This window comes from Dermochelys coriacea, chromosome 1 (assembly GCF_009764565.3).
Source record: "Dermochelys coriacea isolate rDerCor1 chromosome 1, rDerCor1.pri.v4, whole genome shotgun sequence".
Taxonomy (NCBI): domain Eukaryota; kingdom Metazoa; phylum Chordata; order Testudines; family Dermochelyidae; genus Dermochelys; species Dermochelys coriacea.
This window is the reverse complement of record NC_050068.2, coordinates 254,762,535-254,785,528: the sequence shown is the minus strand read 5'-3', so window position 1 is coordinate 254,785,528 and position 22,994 is coordinate 254,762,535. Positions and strand designations below refer to the sequence as shown.

Sequence of the window (22,994 nt, the reverse complement as noted above, 5' to 3'; positions counted from 1 at the left end):
TCAAAATGACATCTTTTAAAACATAAGTCACCTTGTTGCAGTAAATGTGATTGCTGATGGTCTCCATGGGCATAATGTAAAATACTGCTGCCTTGAGAATAACCTGTTGAAATACAGTATACATTTACTTAAATCATTCCTGTGTTTTCCTTTTATTTATCAGTTATACGCTTGTATCCATTAAGCTTTTGTATGAACAAGGGGAGCCAAACCCTGAACTCCCAAACACAGAAAAGTCTGGCCTAAATCATTGGTTTGCAGAAAAATTCTCATACTAAAAAGTGCTCTCCACACACACACACACACCCCCCTTTTCTAACTGCTACAAACTTCAGTTTTGACACTGCCCAATCACCTCATCCTTTTTACTATTCTCTTAAGATAACAGGAGTCAACAGCACAACTAAACTGGGATGAACCAGAATTTTCTGTTTCATGTAAATTGCCCGAAAGCCCTCAATGTTGGAATTCTCTATCAACAGAGCATGTACTGCAGAAGCAAGAACATTTGCTTCAGTCATGTTCTAGAGGCCTGTAAGATGTGAGAGTGAAGTCCTGTCTCCACATCTGTTCTATCAACCCTCAACCTCTGCTGAGATTGCAATGGGAACGTGTAGTGGGGCGGAGCCGCACCCCCTGAGAAAAAGGGCTCAACCAGGCCAGAGAGGCTGCGCAGACCAGCAGCCAATCAGTGAAGACCTGGAGAGAGGGCAGCCAATCACGACCCAGCTAGGTCCTATATAAAGGCTGCCCAGCTAGGGAGAAGGCAGTCACTCCCTGGCCAGCAAGGGAGAAGAAGGACTGCTCCTTTTGTCAGGAGCCAGGCACCTTGGACAGAGCAGTGCTGGGCAGGCTTGGGGGAGCAGATAGGGGCTCCAGCCCATTACCTGCCAGGCTGCGGCCCTGCTGCAAAGAGTCAGGAGGGTGCATAGGGCCAAAGGAGAAGTGACCAAGGGAAACTGAGGTTTTTAACCATTTCAAGAATCGTGAGAACTTCTCTGAACACATTTTATTTGCTGAATAATACCATGCTGCTGAATTCCACTTGATCCTGCATGTGAGTCTTCTAGGGCACATGTCTGAACGCCTACTGTATGACCATCATTGCTTCCCATTTGAGCTCCTGAAAAAAGGACATTTAAAAAAAATATTTTCAGCATAGAATACAGCACAGATTGAACATTTAATAAATAATTAAGTGTAATGTTTGAAATATGTACTGTCTTGTACAAAATGGGAATTACTGAATATTGCATTCTAAAGCTATAAAGGGTTCTGTAAAGTGAAATTTTTGAAGATTTTTTAAATGTGTGTGTGTGTGCGCGCGCGCCTCTGTCTCTCTCTCTCTCTCTCTCTCTCGATATAAATAAAATATAGTCTCTTGTCTGGTGAAAAAAGTTTCCCTGGAACCTAACCCCTGCTATTTACATTAATTCTTACGGAGAAATTGGATTCGCTTAACATCGTTTCGCTTAAAGTAGAAATTTTCAGGAACGTAACTACAACGTTAAGTGAGGAGTTACTGTAGAATGCTAGGGGGCTCACTTAAGGAGTTTGTGCTACTTCTCAGGTCCAATACTTTTGTCAGAATAGGAGATTCTACTTACCACCTGCACTACTACAACCAGAGATGTTTTCTCCTGGTGAATATCCCATTAGGCCACCATTTCCATTTCCATTTGGGTTAGAAGGCACTGTTGCAAGAAGACCTAATCAAGGAAACAAAATTCATTGCCAACAATATTGAGGCAAGCAAATGTGTTTTGATTTATTATACATCTTCCCTTGGCTCCCAACAGTATTTTCTTTAGTAGTTTAACTTCATCAGTGGGGAGAATTATTTTTTCCCCCTCTATTGTAAATTGGAATATCTTTCCAAGTAATTTTAGGTTATAATTATTTTACTTATCAAAAAGTCAGTATTTTTGCAAGAAACGTTAATTGCATATGTTAAATATAGTGCATTTTAGTGTAAAAGACATCAAAAGTTACTTCATATCTATGCATATACCCCACATCCCTGGAATAGAGCCATTATTTGGACAGGAGGGTGTCAACAAATGCACATGTTGCACAACAGTGGGAGAAGTGGACTTTTTTTAAAAATAGATGGAAGAATGTAAACAAAGGGTTAAAATTAATTTCTCAAGATAAACTACCATGTTTGTGAATATCAGATTGTATAGTTAAGGTTGCAAGACCTTTTCCACTGTAACTTTTTCTTGCAGTAATTCTATCTGGTAGTAAAATTAATCTATACAAGTCTATTTTGATGCCCTGGAGACGACATGATCTTAAAGAAACTTCAGGATGAACTCCGTAGGCAGGTGCAGACCAGATGAATTGCAAAGGGCTGGGAAGAGGTGAGTGAGAAGGGTACACTGCTCTTATAATCCACTTTTGTTGGTTAACTAGGCTACCCCTGACACTGGGCTCATATCTGGCCCCCATGACTACAGAATGGGTTGTCACAACTTGAAGGGGAGACAAAACCTCAATTAAATACATGAAGTAGACTACAATCATACCCAAGCCTCTGTATCGTGAAAGCTGCTGGTAGATTTGTTTCATCCTCTCAATATTCAGGCGGCTTGCCTCTGCATGATTTACCATTGGCTTAGGATAATGAACTCCTATTATACATTTTGCAGCCTTCTGGATGCTCTCTGGGGCATTCCAAGGATCGTATATGTATTTTGCGGGGAAACCTCTAAGTATAGGCAAATAACGTCTTTAAAGAAAAAAAAAAAGTACAGTTTAAAACACATAGCTGTTTAAAACTCAGGCAACTTCAATGATGGCTTTATAATATTTATGGGATGGATTGTACATGAGATTACCTGATGTAGTCCCCATTAGGATCAGTTCTTCTGCCAAAACCCACAGGACAGTAGCAGTGAAAAAACTGCTGAAAAAACGAACTACAGGAAAGCCACATCCAGCTTCCAGCATTTACACTCCAATCTGCATCAAGCAGCAATTCTTCAAACACCTTAAGAAATAACAGTATCAAGTTATTCTAAATGTGTTCAATTTTTCCACAAACACTCCTAAGCATTGCTCAGCTATCAAGATGTCAGAAAACATAGCATTTCAACATTTAATTGCAGTTTCCTGTACTGACATTTGCCTCAACTTTGTAACGTCCAAAGAGTATTCAATAAATATTTACACAAGTACTTCTTTATAGTCCATTCAAGTGGGATAGTGGAAATGAGGTACATCTGGCTTCTACAGCACAGAAGTTTGACATATTTTGTACAAAGTCATTTTACAGATGGGAAACAGACACAGAGCAGTGAAATAACTTGCTCAAAGTCACCTAAGTGGGCCAGTGGCAGAGCTAGGAATAGAACCTAGGTCTCTTGAATCCCTGTGCTGTGCTCTATCCACTAGGCCACACTGTCTCTGGTCAGGGGTGGAATTTTCTTACCCAGTTAGCTCCGTATCTTCTCTACTAGAAAGCTACATAACCTTCCCACTAGAAAGCATTAGCAAATGAATCTTCCAAGCTATAAAAGTTGTTTCAATTAACTTAACAGTTAACTAATAATTAGAGAGACAAGGTGGGTGAGGTAATATCTTTTATTGGATCACTTCTCTTAGTGAAAGAGAGAAGCTTTTGAGCTTACACAGAGCTCTTCTTCAGGTCTGGGAAAGGTACTCAGTGTCACAGCTAAATACAAGGTGGAACAGACTGTTATACATGTTGCAAGAGACCATTCAAGGTGAAATGGACAGTTAACATTTAATAATTACTTATTCTAAAAAATTCTAAAACTTAACAGCTTTGACATACGAAGGTTAAATTACTTACTTGTAACTTGAGTTCTTAGAGATCGACACTGCGTAGTTACATTCTTGGGACTCATGCCGACCAGTGCAGTATGGTAGAACCTTCTATTAGCAGTGCCCATTAGGCATGTATGCTCCCCTGCCCTGCCTGTCTAGCACATGAGCACATTCTGAGGGTGAGAGTTTAAAGGGGGCATAGGAACATTGCCCCCTCAGTTCCTTCCACTGCTAGAGCAGAAAACCCAAGATATTTTAATCTGGACTCTGCAGGAGTGGGGAAGGTGGTCGGGGGGCATGAATATGCAGAGTCCATCTTGAGGAACTCCAGTTACAAGTAACCTTCATTTCTTCTTCGAGCGTCTTCAGCATATTCCCCACTCTCGGGATAGTCTTGTAAGCAGTACAGCGAATTGAACAGAGGGATGAAGAGTTCTAACTAAATAAGGATTGGAGTACCACTCTACCAAACTGGGTGTGCAACCAGGATGCCATATCCAATACATAATGCTCACAATGCAAATGTGAAACAATCTACACGTAGCAGCTTTGCATATCTCAATAAGGGCAATGTGTTTATAAAAAGCCACAGATGTAGCTACTGTTCTAGTAGAATGAACTCTGGACAGACTAGGAGTAGGGAAAGAAGTTCTTCTGTAACAGTCTTAAATGCACTAACCTATCTAGATAGGGGGACTGAGAGAAATGACTTTACCTTTAGAGTTACCAGCATATGAAATAAATAACTTGGAAGTAGTCTTAACTCTGTTCTATCTAAGTAATATGAGAGTACTCTCTTGGTATCTAAAGAATGTAATCTATATTCTCCCCTTTAGATGAATGAGGCTTTGGGAAAGAATAGATTAATGGTCTGATTTACATGAAACTCAGAAACAACTTTAGGAAGAAATTTAGGGTCTGGTCTAAGAACCACTATGTCCTTATAAAAAGTGCATAAGGGGGAGGAGGTCCATACCAGTGCATGTTCACAAGTTCTTCTTGCAGAAGTAATTGCTGTCATAAACACTGTCTTCACAGATAAGTGAAACAAAGAGCAGCTAACTATAAGCTCAAGTTAGACAAGAGAGGAGTCCAAACTAAATTCAAATTCCATGGCATGACAGGGTCCTGCACTGGGGGATACAAGTTCAGTAGCCCTTTCAAAAACTTTGAAAACTGCTGGTCAAACTTTTTGAAAGGGCTACTGAACTTGTATCCCTCAGTGCAGGACCCTGTCATGCCATGGAATTTGAATTTAGTTATATATATTTTTCCATTAATGTGAGTATGGTATAAAGCTAGATGAACCTTAATGGAGGGCAGAGACAACCCCACTCTTTTTAAGCATAATAGATATTCTACAATAAGTTGTATTGGAGCTAACACCAGGTCAAACACTTTTCCCAGTTGCCCACAAAATCTAATCTTCTCCACTTGAACCCATAACTTTTTTCTAGTTGATAGCTTTCTGAATTTAATTAAAATTCTTTGCACCGGAACTGAGCACAATCTTTCTAACTCTGCCAAAGGTCTATCGCCCAAGCTCTCAAATGTAATGACTAAAGATTTGGGTGGACAACCTTCCCCTCCTGCTGGGGTAGTAGGCCCATTGATAATGGGAGCATTTTGTCATTACCTTTGGATAAATGAAGTCATTTGGTATACCACTATTTCTTCGCCACTCTGGAGCAATGAGAATCATGCTAGCTGAATCTTGCCTTACCCTTTTTATCACTGGAGAATGAGGGGAAATGCATACCCTGAACCCTCCTTCCCAATCTAGGAGGAATACATATGTCAATGACAGGCTGTCAAAACCCAATTTTGAGCGGAAATAGGGACATTTCCTATTGAATCTGGTTGCAAATATGTCTGTCTGGAAATCTCCAAAGGCTGAAAATATCATGAATTACCATATTATTTTTTAAGAGACCATTTGTCTGCAAAGAATCTCTGCTAAACTGATCTTCAATCATATTGTGTTCACTTGCTTCTCACAGGGCAATTGAGTATATATTGTGCTGGATACACCAATCCCAAAGTTTTACTGCCTCTTTGCAAAGTTAAGATGATAAAGTTCCTCCTTGTTTGTTCACATATGTTGCTGACACATGGTCCACGACCACCTGAACTACTGCATTTTGCAGCTGCGATAGAGATGCTCTGAAATCTAACTGGATTGCCCTCAGTTCCAATACACTGATGTGTAACAGGGATTCTCTGTCATTCAAAGGGCCTCAAATAAACAGACTACAAAGATGCACTTCCGCCCTGTCTTTGAAGCATCTGTGGTGGTTATTACTAAAGGAGAAGGAAGGCTGAACAAAAATGCCTTTGAGGGCATTCTGAAGTTCCAGCCACCACCTTAGCAAAAGACAAATATTCCTTGGAACAGTGAGTAATTTTGGTTTCAGAGTAGCAACTGTGTTAGTCTGTATTCGCAAAAAGAAAAAGGAGTACTTGTGGCACCTTAGAGACTAACAAATGTATTTGAGCATAAGCTTTTGTGAGCTGCAGCTCATTTCATCGGATGCATTCAATGGAAAATACAGTGGAGAGATTTATATACACAGAGAACATGAAACAATGAGTGTTACCGTACACACTGTAAGGAGAGTGATCACTTAAGATGAGCTATTACCAGTGGGGGAGGAGGGAGGGGAGAAAACCTTTTGTAGTGATAATCAAGGTGGGTCATTTCCAGCAGTTGACAAGAACATCTGAGGAAGGGTGCAGGAGGGGGAATAAACATGGGGAAATAGTTTTACTTTGTGTAATGACCCATCCACTCCCAGTCTCTATTCAAGCCTAAGTTAATTGTATCCAGTTTGCAAATTAATTCCAATTCAGCAGTCTCACAAACTTCCTTGTGGCTGGACTTTACAAAAACACACGCTTTGCTTCTCTACAAAAGAAAAAGGACACTAAACTATCTAAACTACTACATGCCACAAGGGGCCACAACAGTGGATCCCTTAACCCACCCAGCAATATTGTTAATCTATCCAACTATACTCTTAGCCCAGCAGTAGAATCTATCCTATCTCAGGGCCTCTCCTTCTGCCCCTCCACCCCCACGAACATGATACAGTTCTGTCGTGACCTAGAATCCTATTTTCGACATCTCTGATTCAAGGAATATTTCCAACACACCTCTGACCAACATATTAACCCACAGAGACCTTCCTACCAATACTACAAAAAGAAGGATTCTGGGTGGACTCCTCCTGAAGGTCGAAACAGACTGGACTTCTACACAGAGTGCTTCCGCCAACGTGCATGGGCTGAAATTGTGGAAAAACAACATCACTTGCCCCATAACCTCAGTTGTGCAGAACACAATGCCATCCACAGCCTCAGAAACAATTCTGACATCGTAATCAAAAGGGCTGACAAAGGACGAGCTGTCGTCATCATGAATAGGTCGGAATATGAACAAGAGGCTGCTAGGTAGCTCTCTAACACCACTTTCTACAAGCCATTACCCTCTGATCCCACTGAGGGTTACCAAAAGAAACTACACCATTTGCTCAAGAAACTCCCTGAAAAAGCACAAGAACAAATCCGCACAGACCACACCCCTGGAACCCCAACCTGGGGTATTATATCTGCTACCCAAGATCCATAAACCTGGAAATCCTGGACGCCCCATCATCTCAGGCATTGGCACCCTGATAGCACGATTGTCTGGCTATGTAGACTCCCTCCTCAGGCCCTATGCTACCAGCACTCCCAGCTATCTTCGAGACACCACTCATTTCCTGAGGAAACTACAATCCATCATAATGACAGGTTTCAGAGTAGCAGCCGTGTTAGTCTGTATTCGCAAAAAGAAAAGAAAAGGAGTACTTGTGGCACCTTAGAGACTAACAAATTTATTAGTCTCTAAGGTGCCACAAGTACTCCTTTTCTTTTTACAATCCATCAATGATCTTCCTGAAAACACCATCCTTGCCACTATGGATGTAGAAGCCCTCTACACCAACATTCTACATAAAGATGGACTACAAGCGGTCAGGAACAGTATCCCCGATAATATCACAGCACACCTGAACTTTGCGACTTTGTCCTCACCCATAACTATTTCACATTTGGGGACAATGTATACCTTCAAATCAGCGGCACTGCGACGGGTACCTGCATGGCTCCACAGTATGCCAACATTTTTATGGCTGACTTAGAACAACACTTCCTCAACTCTCGTTCCCTAACGCCCCTACTCTACTTGCGCTACATTAATGACATCTTCATCATCTGAACCCAAGGAAAAGAAGCCCTTGAGGAATTCCACCATGATTCCAACAATTTCCATCCCACCCCCATCAACCTCAGCCTGGACCAGTCCACACAAGAGATCCACTTCCTGGACACTATGGTGCTAATAAGCGATGGTCACATAAACACCATCCTATACCGGAAACCTACTAACCGCTATTCCTACCTACATGTCTCCAGCTTTCACCCAGATCACACCACACGATCCACTGTCTACAGCCAAGCTCTACGATACAACTGCATTTGCTCCAACCCCTCAGACGGAGACAAACACCTACAAGATCTCTATCAAGCATTCTTACAACTATAATACCCACCTGCTGAAGTGAAGAAACAGATTGACAGAGCCAGAAGAGTACCTACTACAGGACAGGCCCAACAAAGAAAATAACAGAACGCCACTAATCATCACCTTCAGCCCACAACTAAAATCTCTCCAATGCATCATCAAGGATCTACAACCTATCCTGAAGGACGACCCATCACTCTCACAGATCTTGGGAGACAGGCCAGTCCTTGCTTACAGACAGCCCCCAAATACTCACCAACAACCACATACCACACAACAGAACCACTAACCCAGGAACCTATCCTTGCAACAAAGCCCGTTGCCAACTGTGTCCACATATCAGTTCAGGGGACACCATTATAGGGTCTAATCACATCAGCCACACTACCAGAGGCTCGTTCACCAGCGCATCTACCAATGTGATATATGCCATCATGTGCCAGCAATGCCCCTCTGCCATGTACATTGGCCAAACTGGACAATCTCTACGTAAAAGAATAAATGGACACAAATCAGACATCAAGAATTATAACATTCAAAAACCAGTTGGAGAACACTTCAATCTCTTTGGTCACTCGATTACAGACCTAAAAGTGGCAATTCTTCAACAAAAAAACTTCAAAACCAGACTCCAATGAGAGACTGCTGAATTGGAATTAATTTGCAAACTGGATACAATTAACTTAGGCTTGAATAAAGACTGGGAGTGGATGGGTCTTTACACAAAGTAAAACTATTTCCCCATGTTTATTCCCCCCCCCACCGCACCCTTCCGCAGATGTTCTTGTCAACTGCTGGAAATGGCCCACCTTGATTATCACTACAAAAGGTTTTCTTCCACCCCCCACCCCCGCTCTCCTGCTGGTAATAGCTCATCTTAAGCGATCACTCTCCTTACAGTCTGTATGGTAACACCCATTGTTTCGGGGTGTGTGTGTGTGTGTGTGTGTGTGTGTGTGTGTGTGTGTGTGTGTGTGTGTGTGTGTGTGTGTGTGTGTGTGTGTGTGTGTGTGTGTGTGTGTGTGTGTGTGTGTGTGTGCGCGCACACATAAATCTCCCCACTGTATTTTCCACTGAATGCATCCGATGAAGTGAGCTGTAGCTCACGAAAGCTTATGCTCAAATAAATTTGTTAGTCTCTAAGGTGCCACAAGTACTCTTTTTTTTGAGTAATTTTTGCATGCTGTTGGTAATGGGTCTGAAATTCCTTTGTAGCCAGCACTGAAGAGATCTCATTCTGAGCTCGGCATACAGAGTCAAATAGATTCATAGATACTAAGGTCAGAAGGGACCATTCTGATCATCTAGTCCGACCTCCTGCACAGCGCAGGCCACAGAATCTCAACCACCCACTCCTACAAAAAACCTCACTTATGTCTGAGCTACTGGAGTCCTTAAAACATGGTTCAAAGACTTCAAGGAGCAGAGAAGCCTCCCTCAAGTCACCCATGCTACAGAGGAAGGCGAAAAACCTCCAGGGCCTCTCCAATCTGCCCTGGAGGAAAATTCCTTCCCGACCCCAAATATGGCAATCAGCTAAACCCTGAGCATATGGGCAAGATTCAACAGCCAGACACCCAGGAAAGAATTTTCTGTAGTAACTCAGATCCCATCCATCCAATATCCCATCTCAGGGGATTAGTCCTATTTACCCTGAATATTTAAAGATCAATTACTTACCAAAATCCCATTATCCCATCACACCATCTCCTCCATAAACTTATCAAGTAGAATCTTAAAACCAGATAGATCTTTTGCCCCCACTGCTTCCCTTGGAAGGCTATTCCAAAACTTCACTCCTCTGATGGTTAGAAACCTTCATCTAATTTCAAGTCTAAACTTCCTGGTGGCCAGTTTATACCCATTTGTTCTTGTGTCCACATTGGTGCTGAGCTGAAATAATTCCTCTCCCTCTCCTGTATTTATCCCTCTGATATATTTATAGAGAGCAATCATATCTCCCCTCAACCTTCTTTTAGTTAGGCTAAACAAGCCAAGCTCCTTAAGTCTCCTTTCATAAGACAAGTTTTCCATTCCTCGGATCATCCTAGTAGCCCTTCTCTGTACCTGCTCCAGTTTGAATTCATCCTTTTTAAACACGGGAGACCAGAACTGCACACAGTATTCTAGGTGAAGTCTCACCAGTGCCTTGTATAATGGTACTAAATCCTCCTTATCCCTACTGGAAATGCCACTCCTGATGCATCCCAAAACCGCATTAGCTTTTTTCACAGCCATATCACATTGGCAGCTCATAGTCATCCTATGATCAACCAATACTCCAAGGTCCTTCTCCTCTTCCGTTACTTCTAATTGATGCGTCCCCAACTTATAACTAAAATTCTTGTTATTAATCCCTAAATGCATAACCTTACACTTCTCACTATTAAATTTCATCCTATTACTATTACTCCAGTTTACAAGGTCATCCAGATCCTCCTGTATAATATCCCGATCCTTCTCTGAATTGGCAATACCTCCCCGCTTTGTATCATCTGCAAACTTTATTAGCACACTCCCACTTTTTGTGCCAAGGTCAGTAACAAAAAGATTAAATAAGATTGATCTCAAAACCGATCCCTGAGGAACTCCACTGGTAACCTCCCTCCAACCTGACAGTTCGCCTTTCAGTAGGACCCGTTGCAGTCTCCCCTTTAACCAATTCCTTATCCACCTTTCGATGTTCATATTGATCCCCATCTTCTCCAATTTAACTAATAATTCCCCATGTGGCACGGTATCAAATGCCTTACTGAAATCTAGGTAGGTTAGATCCACTGCATTTCCTTTATCTAAAAAATCAGTTACCTTTTCAAAAAAGGAGATTAGGTTGGTTTGGCATGATCTACCTTTTGTAAAACCATGTTGTATTTTGTCCCATTTACCATTGACTTCAATGTCCTTAACTAATTTCTCCTTCAAAATTTTTTCCAGGACCTTGCATACTACAGATGTCAAACTAACTGGCCTGTAGTTACCTGGATCACTTTTTTTTCCCCTTTCTTAAAAATAGGAACTATATTAGCAATTCTCCAATCATTCGGTACTACTCCTGAGTTTACAGATTCATTAAAAATTCTTGCTAATGGGCTTGCAATTTCAGGTGCCAATTCCTTTAATATTCTTGGATTAAGATTATCTGGGTCCCCCAATTTAGTCCCATTAAGCTGTTTGAGTTTCGCTTCTACCTCAGATATGGCAATATCTACCTCCATATCCTCATTCCCATTTGTCATGCTACCATTATCCCTAAGATCCTCTTTAGCCTTATTAAAGACTGAGGCAAAGTATTTGTTTAGATATTGGGCCATGCCTAGATTATCTTTAACCTCCACTCTATCCTCAGTGGTTTAGCGGCCCCACTTCTTTCTTAGTTTTCTTCTTATTTATATGGCTATAGAACCTTTTACTATTGGTTTTAATTCCCTTTGCAAGGTCCAACTCTACTCGACTTTTAGCCTGTCTCACTTTATCCTTACATGTTCTGACCTCAATTAGGTAGCTTTCCTTGCTGATCTCTCCCATCTTCCACTCCCTGTATGCTTTCTGCTTCTTCTTAATCACCTCTCTAAGATGCTTGCTCATCCAGCTTGGTCTACAACTCCTTCCTATGAATTTTTTCCCCTTTCTTGGGATACAGGCTTCCGATAGCTTCTGCAGCTTTGATTTAAAGTAATCCCAGGCCTCCTCCACCTTTAGATCCATAAGTTCTTCAGTCCAATCCACTTCCCTAACTAATTTCCTTAATTTTTGAAAGTCAGCCATTTTGAAATCAAAAACTCTAGTTGCAGATTTATTTTTGTTAATCCTTCCATTTAGTTTGAACTGAATTAGCTCATGATCACTTGAGCCAAGATTGTTCCCTACAACCATTTCTTCTATGAGGTCCTCGCTACTCACCAACATTAAATCTAAAATGGCATCCCCTCTAATCGGTTCAGCAACTACTTGATGAAGAAATCCATCAGCTATTGCATCTAGGAAAATCTGAGCCCTATTATTATTACTAGCACTGGTCCTCCAGTCTATATCTGGGAAGTTAAAGTCTCCCATGATCACGCAGTTTCCATTAGTATTTACTTTATTAAAAACATTAAAAAGGGCTCTATCCATATGTTATGGGTATATATGTCCAATATGTTGTGGATGCCATCAGACCGAACAGAGTTAACAAATAAACTACCATACTCTGCCTTTTATGGAGTCGGGAATCACATCAATGAATGGAATCTTTTGTGGTGGTGTGAGAAAAGACTTTTCTTTGTTTATGAGAAGACCCAGTGTTCTAAATAAAAACACAAGTAATTCAAATGGCCTTCTGTAATTCTTCTTTGGATGGAGCCTTCAGAAGCCAATTGTCTAAATACACAAAAATGAACATTTCTTCTCTCTTCATAAATGCTGCTACCAGACCATGCATTTGGTGGACTCTGGGTGTGGTTGGTAGGCCAAAAAGGTAGGAGCCAAGACTAGAAATGGTTTTATGAAAAAAAGCGTCCCTGAGATAAAGAGTACCAAACCAATCCAGAGCAGACAAGGAGGGAAAATCAACCCCCTAATTACAATTCTCAGTTGAAACTTCCTGATGAACCTGTTTACAGTCTGAGGTTTAGATTTGGTCTGTCACCTCCATTCTTTTTTTGGATTAGACGTAACCAGAGTAGAATCCCTTTTCCTGGTACCTAATGGAACTTCTTCTATAGCCCCAGATTGCAAAAGACCTTGTGCTTCCATCCTTAAGTTCTTATGGGAAGGGTCCCTGAAGAGGGAGAGGGGTGGGGGAGTTGCATGGAAGAAGAAATTTGAATTGGATAGTATAATCTTATTTTACTGTATCTAAAACTCATCTGTCCAAGGTGATATTTGTCCATGGACTGTAGAAATGAGAGAGACTGTTTCTTAAAATATGGGTGGTATTTACTGAAATTGGTTTGATGCCCTTGTTCATCACATCAAACCCATGGTCTGACATTAGGCAAGGAAGATGTAGTTAAGAAGTTCTTTGTCCTCATTCGTAGCTTGCAGGATTTCTTTCTCCCCTGAATTTGAGAGGCTGTGTGGTGTTGTTGATAATAAGGACATCTAACAGTATAATAATAATAATTAATAATAATAACAATAATAATGAGGAAGAAGATAGAAAGTATTGTCTCTCAAATTTGAACATAACTGCAGATGTCTTTCTACAATAAGGGAGGCAATAACCCTTACTCCTCGCAGTGGAGTGTGTCCATTTTCTCCAGCACTTCAACAATTTTTTAACTGAACAGCCCGTCTCCTTCAAAAGGTAAAGCGTTAATTTTTGTCTGTTTCCATAGGCAAAGATGAGGATCATGCACACCACAGTAGGGAGTGCTACTGCCGATGCCTTAGCTCTTGAAGCAGTGTCAGAATCATCAAACAATGCCCTAAGGGCATGTTTTGACACATTCTGGCTCTTCTTAAGGAGAGCGGTTAAACTTCTCTGATCCTCTGAGAGGTTCTTGGTTAACATGGAGATCTTCTCCCAGAAGTGAAAATAATACTTGGATATTACTGCTTGATAATTGGCCACATGCATGTTTAAAGAAGCTGGTAAAAATAATTTTATCCCTAGAGAGTCCAACTTTTTCCCCTCTTTGTCATAAAGAGTTGAAAAAGTCAAATGTAGAAGACCCGATTTGGAGCTCTGAACAGTTACTGCTACCACTAGAGAATTAGGCACATGAAAATAGGAGAACCCTTCAGTGGGACCTGACATAATTTATCTGCCTTTTTTTAAGCTGATTGACATGAAGATGGATTGGACCAGAGAGATTTTTATGGCTGCCAGAGATCTTCCAAAATGGACAATGAGACCGTACTCTTTACAGTAGAGCCCAGAATGTCAAAATATGGATGCGTGGTTTCTTTCAAAGCTACTGATGGTAATTTTAAACTTGATGCCACCCTATCCACTAGTTTATGAAATTAAATCACATCCTCAGGAGACAATGCTGCAATTACACTCACATTTTCGTCAGGAGATGAGCCACTGTTCAGGCTCCGTATCTTGTTGTTGAAATTTCTGTAGAGGAGATGTTTTCTGATGCTCTTCATCAAATAGCGTCTCCTGTAGCAAGGATGGGTGTCAAACATACAGCTAAGGGTAGCCTAGAATTCCTCCTTACCTGTAAGGGGTTAAGAAGCTCAAATAACCTGGTTGGCACCTGACCAAAAGGACCAATGGGGAAAGAAGATACTTTCAAATCTTGGGGAGCGGGGAGGGTTTTTTGTGTGTTCTCTCTTGGGAAGCAGAGAAGCATCAGGTCAGAAAACTCCTCCTCCTATAAACCATCCTAAAAGTCTCTGATATTATAAAAATTTTAAGTAAAAGCCAGGCAAAGTGTGTTAGATTATCTTTTATTCTGCTTGTGAATTTTTCCTTTGCTGGAGGGAGGTTTATTCCTGTTTTTTTTGTAACTTTGCAACTAAGCCTAGAGGAAGTTCTGCTGTGTTTTTGAATCTTTTGTTACCCTGTAAAGTTATTTTCCATCCTGATTTTACAGAGATGATTTTTACCTTTTTTTTAAAAAAATCCTTCTTTTAAGAACCTGACTGATTTCTCTATTGTCCAAAGACCCAGGGGTTTGTGTCTGTGATCACTTTAAGAAAAGGAGTACTCGTGGCACCTTAGAGACTAACAAATTTATTGGAGCATAAGCTTTCGTGAGCTACAGCTCACTTCATCAGATGCTGAAGTGAGCTGTAGCTCACGAAAGCTTATGCTCCAATAAATTTGTTAGTCTCTAAGGTGCCACAAGTACTCCTTTTCTTTTTGCGAATACAGACTAACACGGCTGCTACTCTGAAACCTGTGATCACTTTGTAACCAATTGGTTAGGATATTATTCTCAAGCCTCCCCAGGAAAGGGGGTGTAAGGGCTTGGGGGGATATTTTGGAGGAATAGGAACTCCAAGTGGTCCTTTCCCTGATTCTTTGTTAAATCACTTGGTGGTGGCAGCGTACACTCCAAGGGTAAAGAATTAAACCAAAGCTGGTAGAAATAAGCTTAGTGGGTCTTTCATGCAGGTCCCCCCACATTTGTACCCTAGAGTTCAGAGTAAGGAGGGAACCCTGACATGGTGGCAGCGTGGTGGGATCATTTTGAACCAAAAGCACAGTAGGATTTTTAAAGGACATTTTTCCTTTTGGATGCTTGGAAAGCAGTGAGGGTTTTTTTTTTGTTTTGTTTTGTTTTTTTTAAAAGGATTTTTTTTTTTAAAGCTGGGAGCACCTGGAGTATTTTGTCCTCTGCCTGAGGGCAGGGTAGTTAACCTCTTGCAGGGGAATTCACAAAAGTGGGATTTTTTTCTTTCTAGCTCTCGGGTTAGGCTACAGAAAGGCTAGGATGACCGACAGCGACATCCAAAAGCAATTAGAATTAGCCAGATTGGAAGCTGATGAGAGACGGATGGAGGAAGAAAAAGCTGCCCATAAGAGAGCTATGGAGGCCCAGCAGCATGCTCAGGAGGAGAGGGAAAAAGAGAGGAAGCATGAACTGGAGTGAGAGATGGCAAGGGCTAAGCAAAATATACCAAACAACCCTAGCAATCCTTCTCCAGGTACCGATTCCCATCCCAGTAAGTTCCCCACTACAAGGTAGGCGATGATACAGAGACCTTCTTAGAAAATTTCAAAAGGGTACAGCATCTTTGCAGACCAGTACATGGCAGAGCTGAGGCTGCAGCTCAGTGGACCCTTAGCAGAGGTGGTGGCTGAAATACCTAAGGAACACATGAACAGTTATGAATGTTAAAAAACAGGCCAGAATCAGAATGGGGCTAACACCTGAGCATGCCCGTCGGTGGTTCAGAGCCCTGAAGTGGAAACCAGACGTGGCATTTTCCCCACACACCTACCACAAAAAAATTGGGATGCCTGGATATCAGGAGCAAGCATTAAATCTCTGGAAGATGTGTCTTTCCTAATGCAAATGGAGCAGTTCTTAGAGGGTGTTCCTGAGGAAATAGAAAGGTACATCCTAGATGGGAAGCCCAAAACAGTAATCGAGGAGGGGGAGATTGGAACCAAATGGGTGGAGGTGGCGAAAAAGAAAAACTAGGAGCAGTTGGAGCGGATATCAGAAGGGGTAACCCGAGACAACACCCTATCACCAGGGGCAGCCCAAGGCCCCACCTACATCCCAAGGAAAAACCCGAACACTTTATCGTCACCCAACACCAATCTCCAGCAACCCACCTCACCCCAGTGACCAGTCAGCTGGGCGATGTTTTAAATGTAATGAGCTGGGGATGTGAAGGCCAACTTCCCCAAGAACCCCAACAAACTGCAGTTCATTACACTGGAGTCACACCAAAGGTCCTCAGGCCCAGATGGCTCCCAGGTTCCCTCAGAGCAAAGGGAAACTGTGAGTGTGGGCGGGAAGAAGGTTATCGCATGGAGGGACACTGGAGCACAAGTGTCGGCTATCCATCAATCCTTAGTGGACCCCAACTTTATCAACCCAGAGGTCCAAGTGACGATTCAACCCTTCAAGTCAAACTCTTTTGACTTGCCTACAGCCGAGTTGCCTGTCCAGTACAAGGGCTGGTCAGGAATGTGGACTTTTGCAGTCTATGATGATTATCCCATTCCCATGCTGCTGGGGGAAGACTTGGCCAACCATGTGAAGCTAGCTAAGAGGGTGGGAATGGTCACCCGCAGCCAGGCTAAGCGAGCTGTCACACCTAGCTCTGTTCCTGAGCCTTCAACAAGGGCCCAGTCTGTGTTACCAGAGACCCAGACTGAGGTGATAGAACCGGATCCCCTGCCAACGACTGCAACAGCCGTAGTGGATCCAGTCCCAGATATGCAGCCAGATCCAGTCCCAGAACTGGAACTGGCAAAGCAACCAGCACTGAGTTCAGCGCTTGCAACCCTATCTACAGCTCCAACACCAGAAGGCACCACTGAGCCTGCACTGGCAGCAGCAGTTAAACCTATGAAAAAGGCTCAGCCAGAGCCTGAAACACAACATAGTGCACCAGCGGAGAGCGGTTCACAGTCAACGGAAACAGCCCCATCACCTGCATCGCTTCCAGATGGATCAAGCCCAAATCCACAATCCAGTAAGGAACTAATGTCTTCAGCATCAAGGGAACAGTTCCAGGCTGAACAGGAAGCAGATGAAAGCCTCCAGGGAGTTTGGACAGCAGCATGGAGCAACCTACCACCTCTCAGCTCTTCTAATCGATCCCGGTTTGTTGTATAAAAGTCCTCTTAAAAGTTTCTACAAGGAAGCTCTTTCTGGTGGGCACCAGGAAGACTGGCATCCTCAGAGACAGTTAGTAGTTCCAACTAAGTACCAGGTAAAGCTCTTGAGCTTAGCCCACGATCATCCTAGTGGCCATGCTGGGGTGAACAGGACCAAAGGTTGGGGAGGTCCTTCCACTGGGAGTGAATGGGCAAGGATGTTTCTACCTATGTCTGGTCTTGTGAGGTGTGCCAAAGAGTGGGAAAACCCCAAGACCAGGTCAAAGCCCCTCTACAGCCACTCCCCATCATTGAGGTCCCATTTCAGTGAGTAGCTGTGGATATTCTGGTTCCTTCCCGCCCCCCCAAAAAAAAGACAACCAGAAGAAAGCAGTACATACTGACTTTCATGGATGTTGCCACCCAATGGCCAGAAGCAGTAGCTCTGAGCAACGCCAGGGCTTAAAGTGCGTGCCAGGCACTAACAGACATTTTTGCCAGGGTAGGTTGGCCCTCTGACATCCTTACAGATTTGGGAACTAATTTCCTGGCAGAACCACGAAAAGCCTTTGGGAAGCTCATGGGGTGAACCACTTGGTTGCCACCCCTTACCACCATCAAACAAATAGCCTGGTGGAGACGTTTAATGGAACTTTGGAGGCCATGATACATAAATTCGTAAATGAGCACTCCAACGATTGGGACCTAGTGTTGCAGCAGTTGCTCTTTGCCTACAGGGCTGTACCACATCCCAGTTTAAGGTTTTCACCATTTGAACTTGTGTATGGCCACGAGGTTAAGGGGCCTTTACAGTTGGTGAAGCAGCAATGGAAAGGGTTTACGCCTTCTTCAGGATCTAACATTCTGGACTTTGTAATATGAGACACTTTTAGGATGGTTTATAGGAGGAGTTTTCTGACCTGACGCTTCTCTGCCTCCCAAGAGAACACACAAAAAAAAACCCCTTCCCCTCCCCTAGCCCCAGATTTGAAAGTATCTTATTTCCCCATTGGTCCTTTTGGTCAGGTGCCAACCAGGTTATTTGAGCTTCTTAACCCCTTACAGGCAAGGAGGAATTCTAGGCTACCCTTAGCTGAATGGTTATAATGGGGAACACTCTCTAGGTGTCAGATCCAGAACCCTTGGTTCTGGTGAAAGATGTACCAGGACTGAAGACTCATGCTTCATAAAGTAACAGTGGTAAGCTTGGGTTGACCAATATGGCTAAGAACTCCAAGGCCAATCCTGCTGGTCACTCCAATCCTTCATTACATCTCTTGTTCAGAATATAAGGTGCCAACAAGGGAAATTCTGATCTGAAAATGATCAGATCCTAGGCATGCTCGTGAGATCTGGCTCTACATCTGTGGATCCAATATTGAAGCAGCAAATGAAGTGACCGTGGTAGGGATCCGAGTCATGTAAAGTGATGACAAATCCTTTCTTAACAATCCATTTGGGAGTCTTAGATTGTGGAACAGATATTGGAGATTCTCTGCATTTAGTGTCCCATCTCAGTCTCTTATCAGAAGAGCCATGAGAAACAAACAGTCGGAAACTAGTTCCACAGAATAATGCATTAATTTTTTGAGTCAGATTGGAGTGCTTAGAAATGGTCAAATCCACCAATCTGGAACTGGAGCTTAATGCCAGGACCAATCCCTTCCTTGAATTCAGATGTACTCAGAGCTGATTCAGGCCTCCCATCCTTATTTTCTGATCCTTTAGAGTTCTTGGATCCCAGAAGTTTGACAGACAAGGCCACTAATAATAAAAGGGTCTGAAGTCTCTTTTGTCTTTTTTTGACAGCCCAAGATGTGAATATGCTAAAGATGGGTAATGGCTCCACCCCAAACATTTTAAAAACACTGAACCTGCAGGTCAGATACCGGGAAGACCTGTGCGCAAAACGTGCACTGCTTGAGCCTGTTTTTCTTCATATTGGGATCAACCGTACTGAAAAATAAAGCTTTTCCTTAAATCCACTATCTAATCTAAATCTAACCTAATTTATAGGCTACAGTAAAAAACTAACTATAAAACTATCAACTAACAGCATTACACTAAGATACAGGCAATAAGTATCCGTGGATCACGAGATCTGTTGGTTCACATTCTTTTACTGCTGCAGCTGGAAGGAAATGAGGTGCCAACAGTGCCACAACCTCTTTAAACTCTCACCCTCAGAACATACTTGAGCACTAGATGAGGTGTACGGGTGAGCGTGGGCACTTCTAGTAGAAGGTTCTACCGTCCTGCTGCACCAGTCCCAAAACAGGTAGAGGACACTCAAAGAAAAATTTCAAATTTCCAGTGCTTTCTATAGAGAGAGCTGATCTGATCAATCCTAACTTGCATAAAACAAGCTCCGCTGCTTAGAAGCATCATTAAGATTGTTGTATGAAAGAGAGAATCTTATTCCTTGAAGGAAAATACTAAATAGTGAAAAGGTTTTCTAAAGCTGCTTTGAAAGTTCCTTTTCAATACATATATTCTTATTTAGCACACATTTAAAAAGTATTCAGCAAGTTGTTACTTTTCCTTTAAAACTTACCTAATCTCAAGATATTCTATATAACAAAAACAAACAAACAATTTAATTCCCTTCCCAGGACAATACTAAACCACAAATATTAATGTGACCCATGACTAGAATTAACATGTTCTGCTAGAAATCAGAAATAAAATAGTAAAGATTAATACACAGCAAAAAAGTGTGTGTAGGAGGGGAGGGGTTAATTAGGTATTTTCTTGCTAAACTTGTATTTAATACTTCATTCCAAATTAGAACACTTCAGAAAGCTAATAAGTAGAATTTAATCAGTATCAGTTAACAAGAGCTATTTAAAGATATGTAAAAAAACCTATAAAACTGTTACTTGAATACCTGCAACTATGCCTTTTTATTAAAACAATTAAGTTATATATTTTCTGAAAAATATTTAGTTGCAAGACTTTTAAGCATTTTTAAATTGAAGTGGCCACCAATCTAACAAGTTTAGAGATATAAGGTGGGTAAGGTAATAATATCTTTTATTGGACCAACTTCTGCTGGTGAGAGACAAAATGTAAGTACACAACTGCTCCACTAGATGCTCCCCTTCAAGCACACTTGCTAAGATTGTATAACATACTACCTAGAATTAGCAGGAGAGATTCACTCTCACCAGCACAGGGAGGTTTAATTTGTATATTTTTGTACTACACAAATGTTCTTCTGTACCTTGGGTTATTTACTCCAAGGGTAGGCAAAGTAATATCTGTAATATGTACAATCAAATGCACAAAGCTGTATGTTATAGGCATACAAATATATAATTTATGTGTGTATAAATGGCATAAGACAAGCTGCCTTAGGATTTTTCATGCAATTACTTGCATAACCAAGAGTGCCGTTTATATGTGAAACAGGAAGACGGAAATGAGCACAACTCAATAGTTAAAAAAATAATTAAAAGAAATATTATAAATGAGCTTACAACACAGCCAGCAAATGTATTAAACTTCAAGTTTCGAACAGTAAAAACTTTGTTTACAAGTGTAGTTAGTTAAAAAAAGTGACCATATTTAGAGATGCGTTTTATTATCTGAAACGCAAACAAAAGCAAGGACTGAACAAAGAATGGTGCAAATAATAGCAATGAGACGGACACAATTTTGTACTTCGAATGGCCATGTCTCCAGTTTTAGGAAGATTTGGTACTAGTTAGTTGGACTAACTAATTGTGATCACTCAAAATCATGTTATCCAACATGTAGGGTCTGATATGGCCAGATGCTGAGTGTCCTCAACACTTACTTTCCCACCCCCACCTCAATTCCCATTTTGTTCTCTCTACTAACCTGAAAAGAAAAGGTTGGTAGTTTCTTTTTTGGAAGGGCGTATGTTTGGGAAAGAATTTCTATTAGCTGATGAATAAGCTGTATTTATTCTTATCATAGAAACGTAGGGCTGAAAGGGACCTCAAGAAGTCATCTAGTCAATTCCCCCATATTCTATTTAAATTTTAAAAGAACTCATGGATTTAATAAATGCTGGCCTCAATTTTCAAACTGGGTTACCTAAAGTTAAGCACCAAAGGCCATTTCTAGACATCTACAAAAGGGCACTCTCTGCACCTGAAAGTTAGGCCTCAACACTCTTATCAGAACTACATGGTTTGAATGTTTTGACCACAATTTAAGCTTTAAAACCTACGTTGATGCATTTACCAATGGATATCTTTTGTATATAATTCTTATTATCTACATCAGAAATTCATTAATGAAAAACTGTACCTTCATTCCTTCTTCCCAACTAATCCACAGGTCACCTCGAGTCAAGAAGCATGCCACAGCATGTCTGGCTAAATGGTGAATCCAACCTTCCTGACGGAGCTGTGTCATAATTGCATCAATCCAGGGAAATCCTGTCCTGCCTTCTGCCCACTTGGCCAAAGCCTCAGGATTCCTATCCCATGGAATCTGAACGCAGATGGGATTTCCCTCCATTTTATCAAAGCGTGGATTATTAGTAGCTGCTGTGTAGAAAAACTCACGCCACAAGAGCTGACCATATAGGGAGAGGGGAGGGGAGCTGTTCTTCTTTACCTAAAAGGCATCACAAAAAGAAAACATATTTTATTAGAGTTTTTTTCACTATATATAAACATGAGTATCTGACCAAGTTGAGTTCATACCTTTTTGTATAGGTCCGTTAACTTGAAATAAAAAAGGCGACAGGACAGACAGCCAAACCGCAGATAGGGACTAAGCCCTGTGGGGCTTGCAAGAAGGGAATTTGCATTCATTCGTGGTCTTTCAAAGTTTGCTACCCAAGCCTTAGAAAAAGAAAAACAAATTGGAAGACTATAGATTAGATGATTCACAGGCAGAGAGGAAAATTATAAAGTTGAATATACAATTGAAACATAACTAATGATTAAGAAGTTATCTTTATAGTCACTTTTTGTGACTGACTATCTCCATTGGAAAAAGCATTCATATACGTTTCAAAATTACATGAGATGTTATCAAATTTTCTTCTAGCTCAATTTTTATACAAGTTGAAAGTCTAAATTTTCATCGACTTCTAAAAATCATTACAAAAAATAAAAAATAGCTATTCAATCTGTATCAGGATACTGGTCTTTGGTTGAAGTTTCTTGGAAATTCTGCTCTCCCCACCCCACTTATTTGGAATAGTAATTAACCATGGTTTTCAAGATGCCAATTTTTGCTTACAGCGATGATCTGCAACATACCTTTCGTTCCAAATGCCTTTCCAGTCGTGTGAGAGCTTCTGTTTCTCCACCTGGCCACACTGCTGAAGGCAAACCATCAGTATCAAAACCTGATGAGTGAATTAAAAGAAGAAAAACAACAACATTTTTTTAATACTATAGCACAAAGAAACAGTAGTTATCCCTATTCTTGGAGAATAAC

At 41.4% G+C, this 22,994-nt stretch overlaps 1 protein-coding gene and 1 long non-coding RNA gene across 3 annotated transcripts in view; both read right to left on the bottom strand.

Annotated features, from left to right (window-relative positions):
* The window catches only part of CRY1 (cryptochrome circadian regulator 1), a 74,339-nt gene that overhangs the window by 12,669 nt on the left and 38,676 nt on the right, over positions 1-22,994 (bottom strand). For both annotated transcript variants that reach the window (XM_038368891.2, XM_038368815.2), the window contains exons 5-12: positions 22,814-22,902; positions 22,250-22,390; positions 21,849-22,160; positions 2,841-2,992; positions 2,529-2,731; positions 1,608-1,709; positions 1,028-1,123; positions 32-103 (exon numbers count right to left, since the gene is read on the bottom strand). In XM_038368891.2, coding sequence (XP_038224819.1) covers positions 32-103; positions 1,028-1,123; positions 1,608-1,709; positions 2,529-2,731; positions 2,841-2,992; positions 21,849-22,160; positions 22,250-22,390; positions 22,814-22,902 — 1,167 coding nt within the window. The remainder of the gene's footprint in view (positions 1-31; positions 104-1,027; positions 1,124-1,607; positions 1,710-2,528; positions 2,732-2,840; positions 2,993-21,848; positions 22,161-22,249; positions 22,391-22,813; positions 22,903-22,994) is intronic.
* On the bottom strand, positions 17,016-20,789 carry LOC122461193. Its single transcript, XR_006282992.1, has 3 exons — positions 20,778-20,789; positions 19,736-19,746; positions 17,016-17,862 (listed from the first exon to the last, which is right to left on the bottom strand). It is a non-coding gene; the product is annotated as an uncharacterized LOC122461193 (long non-coding RNA).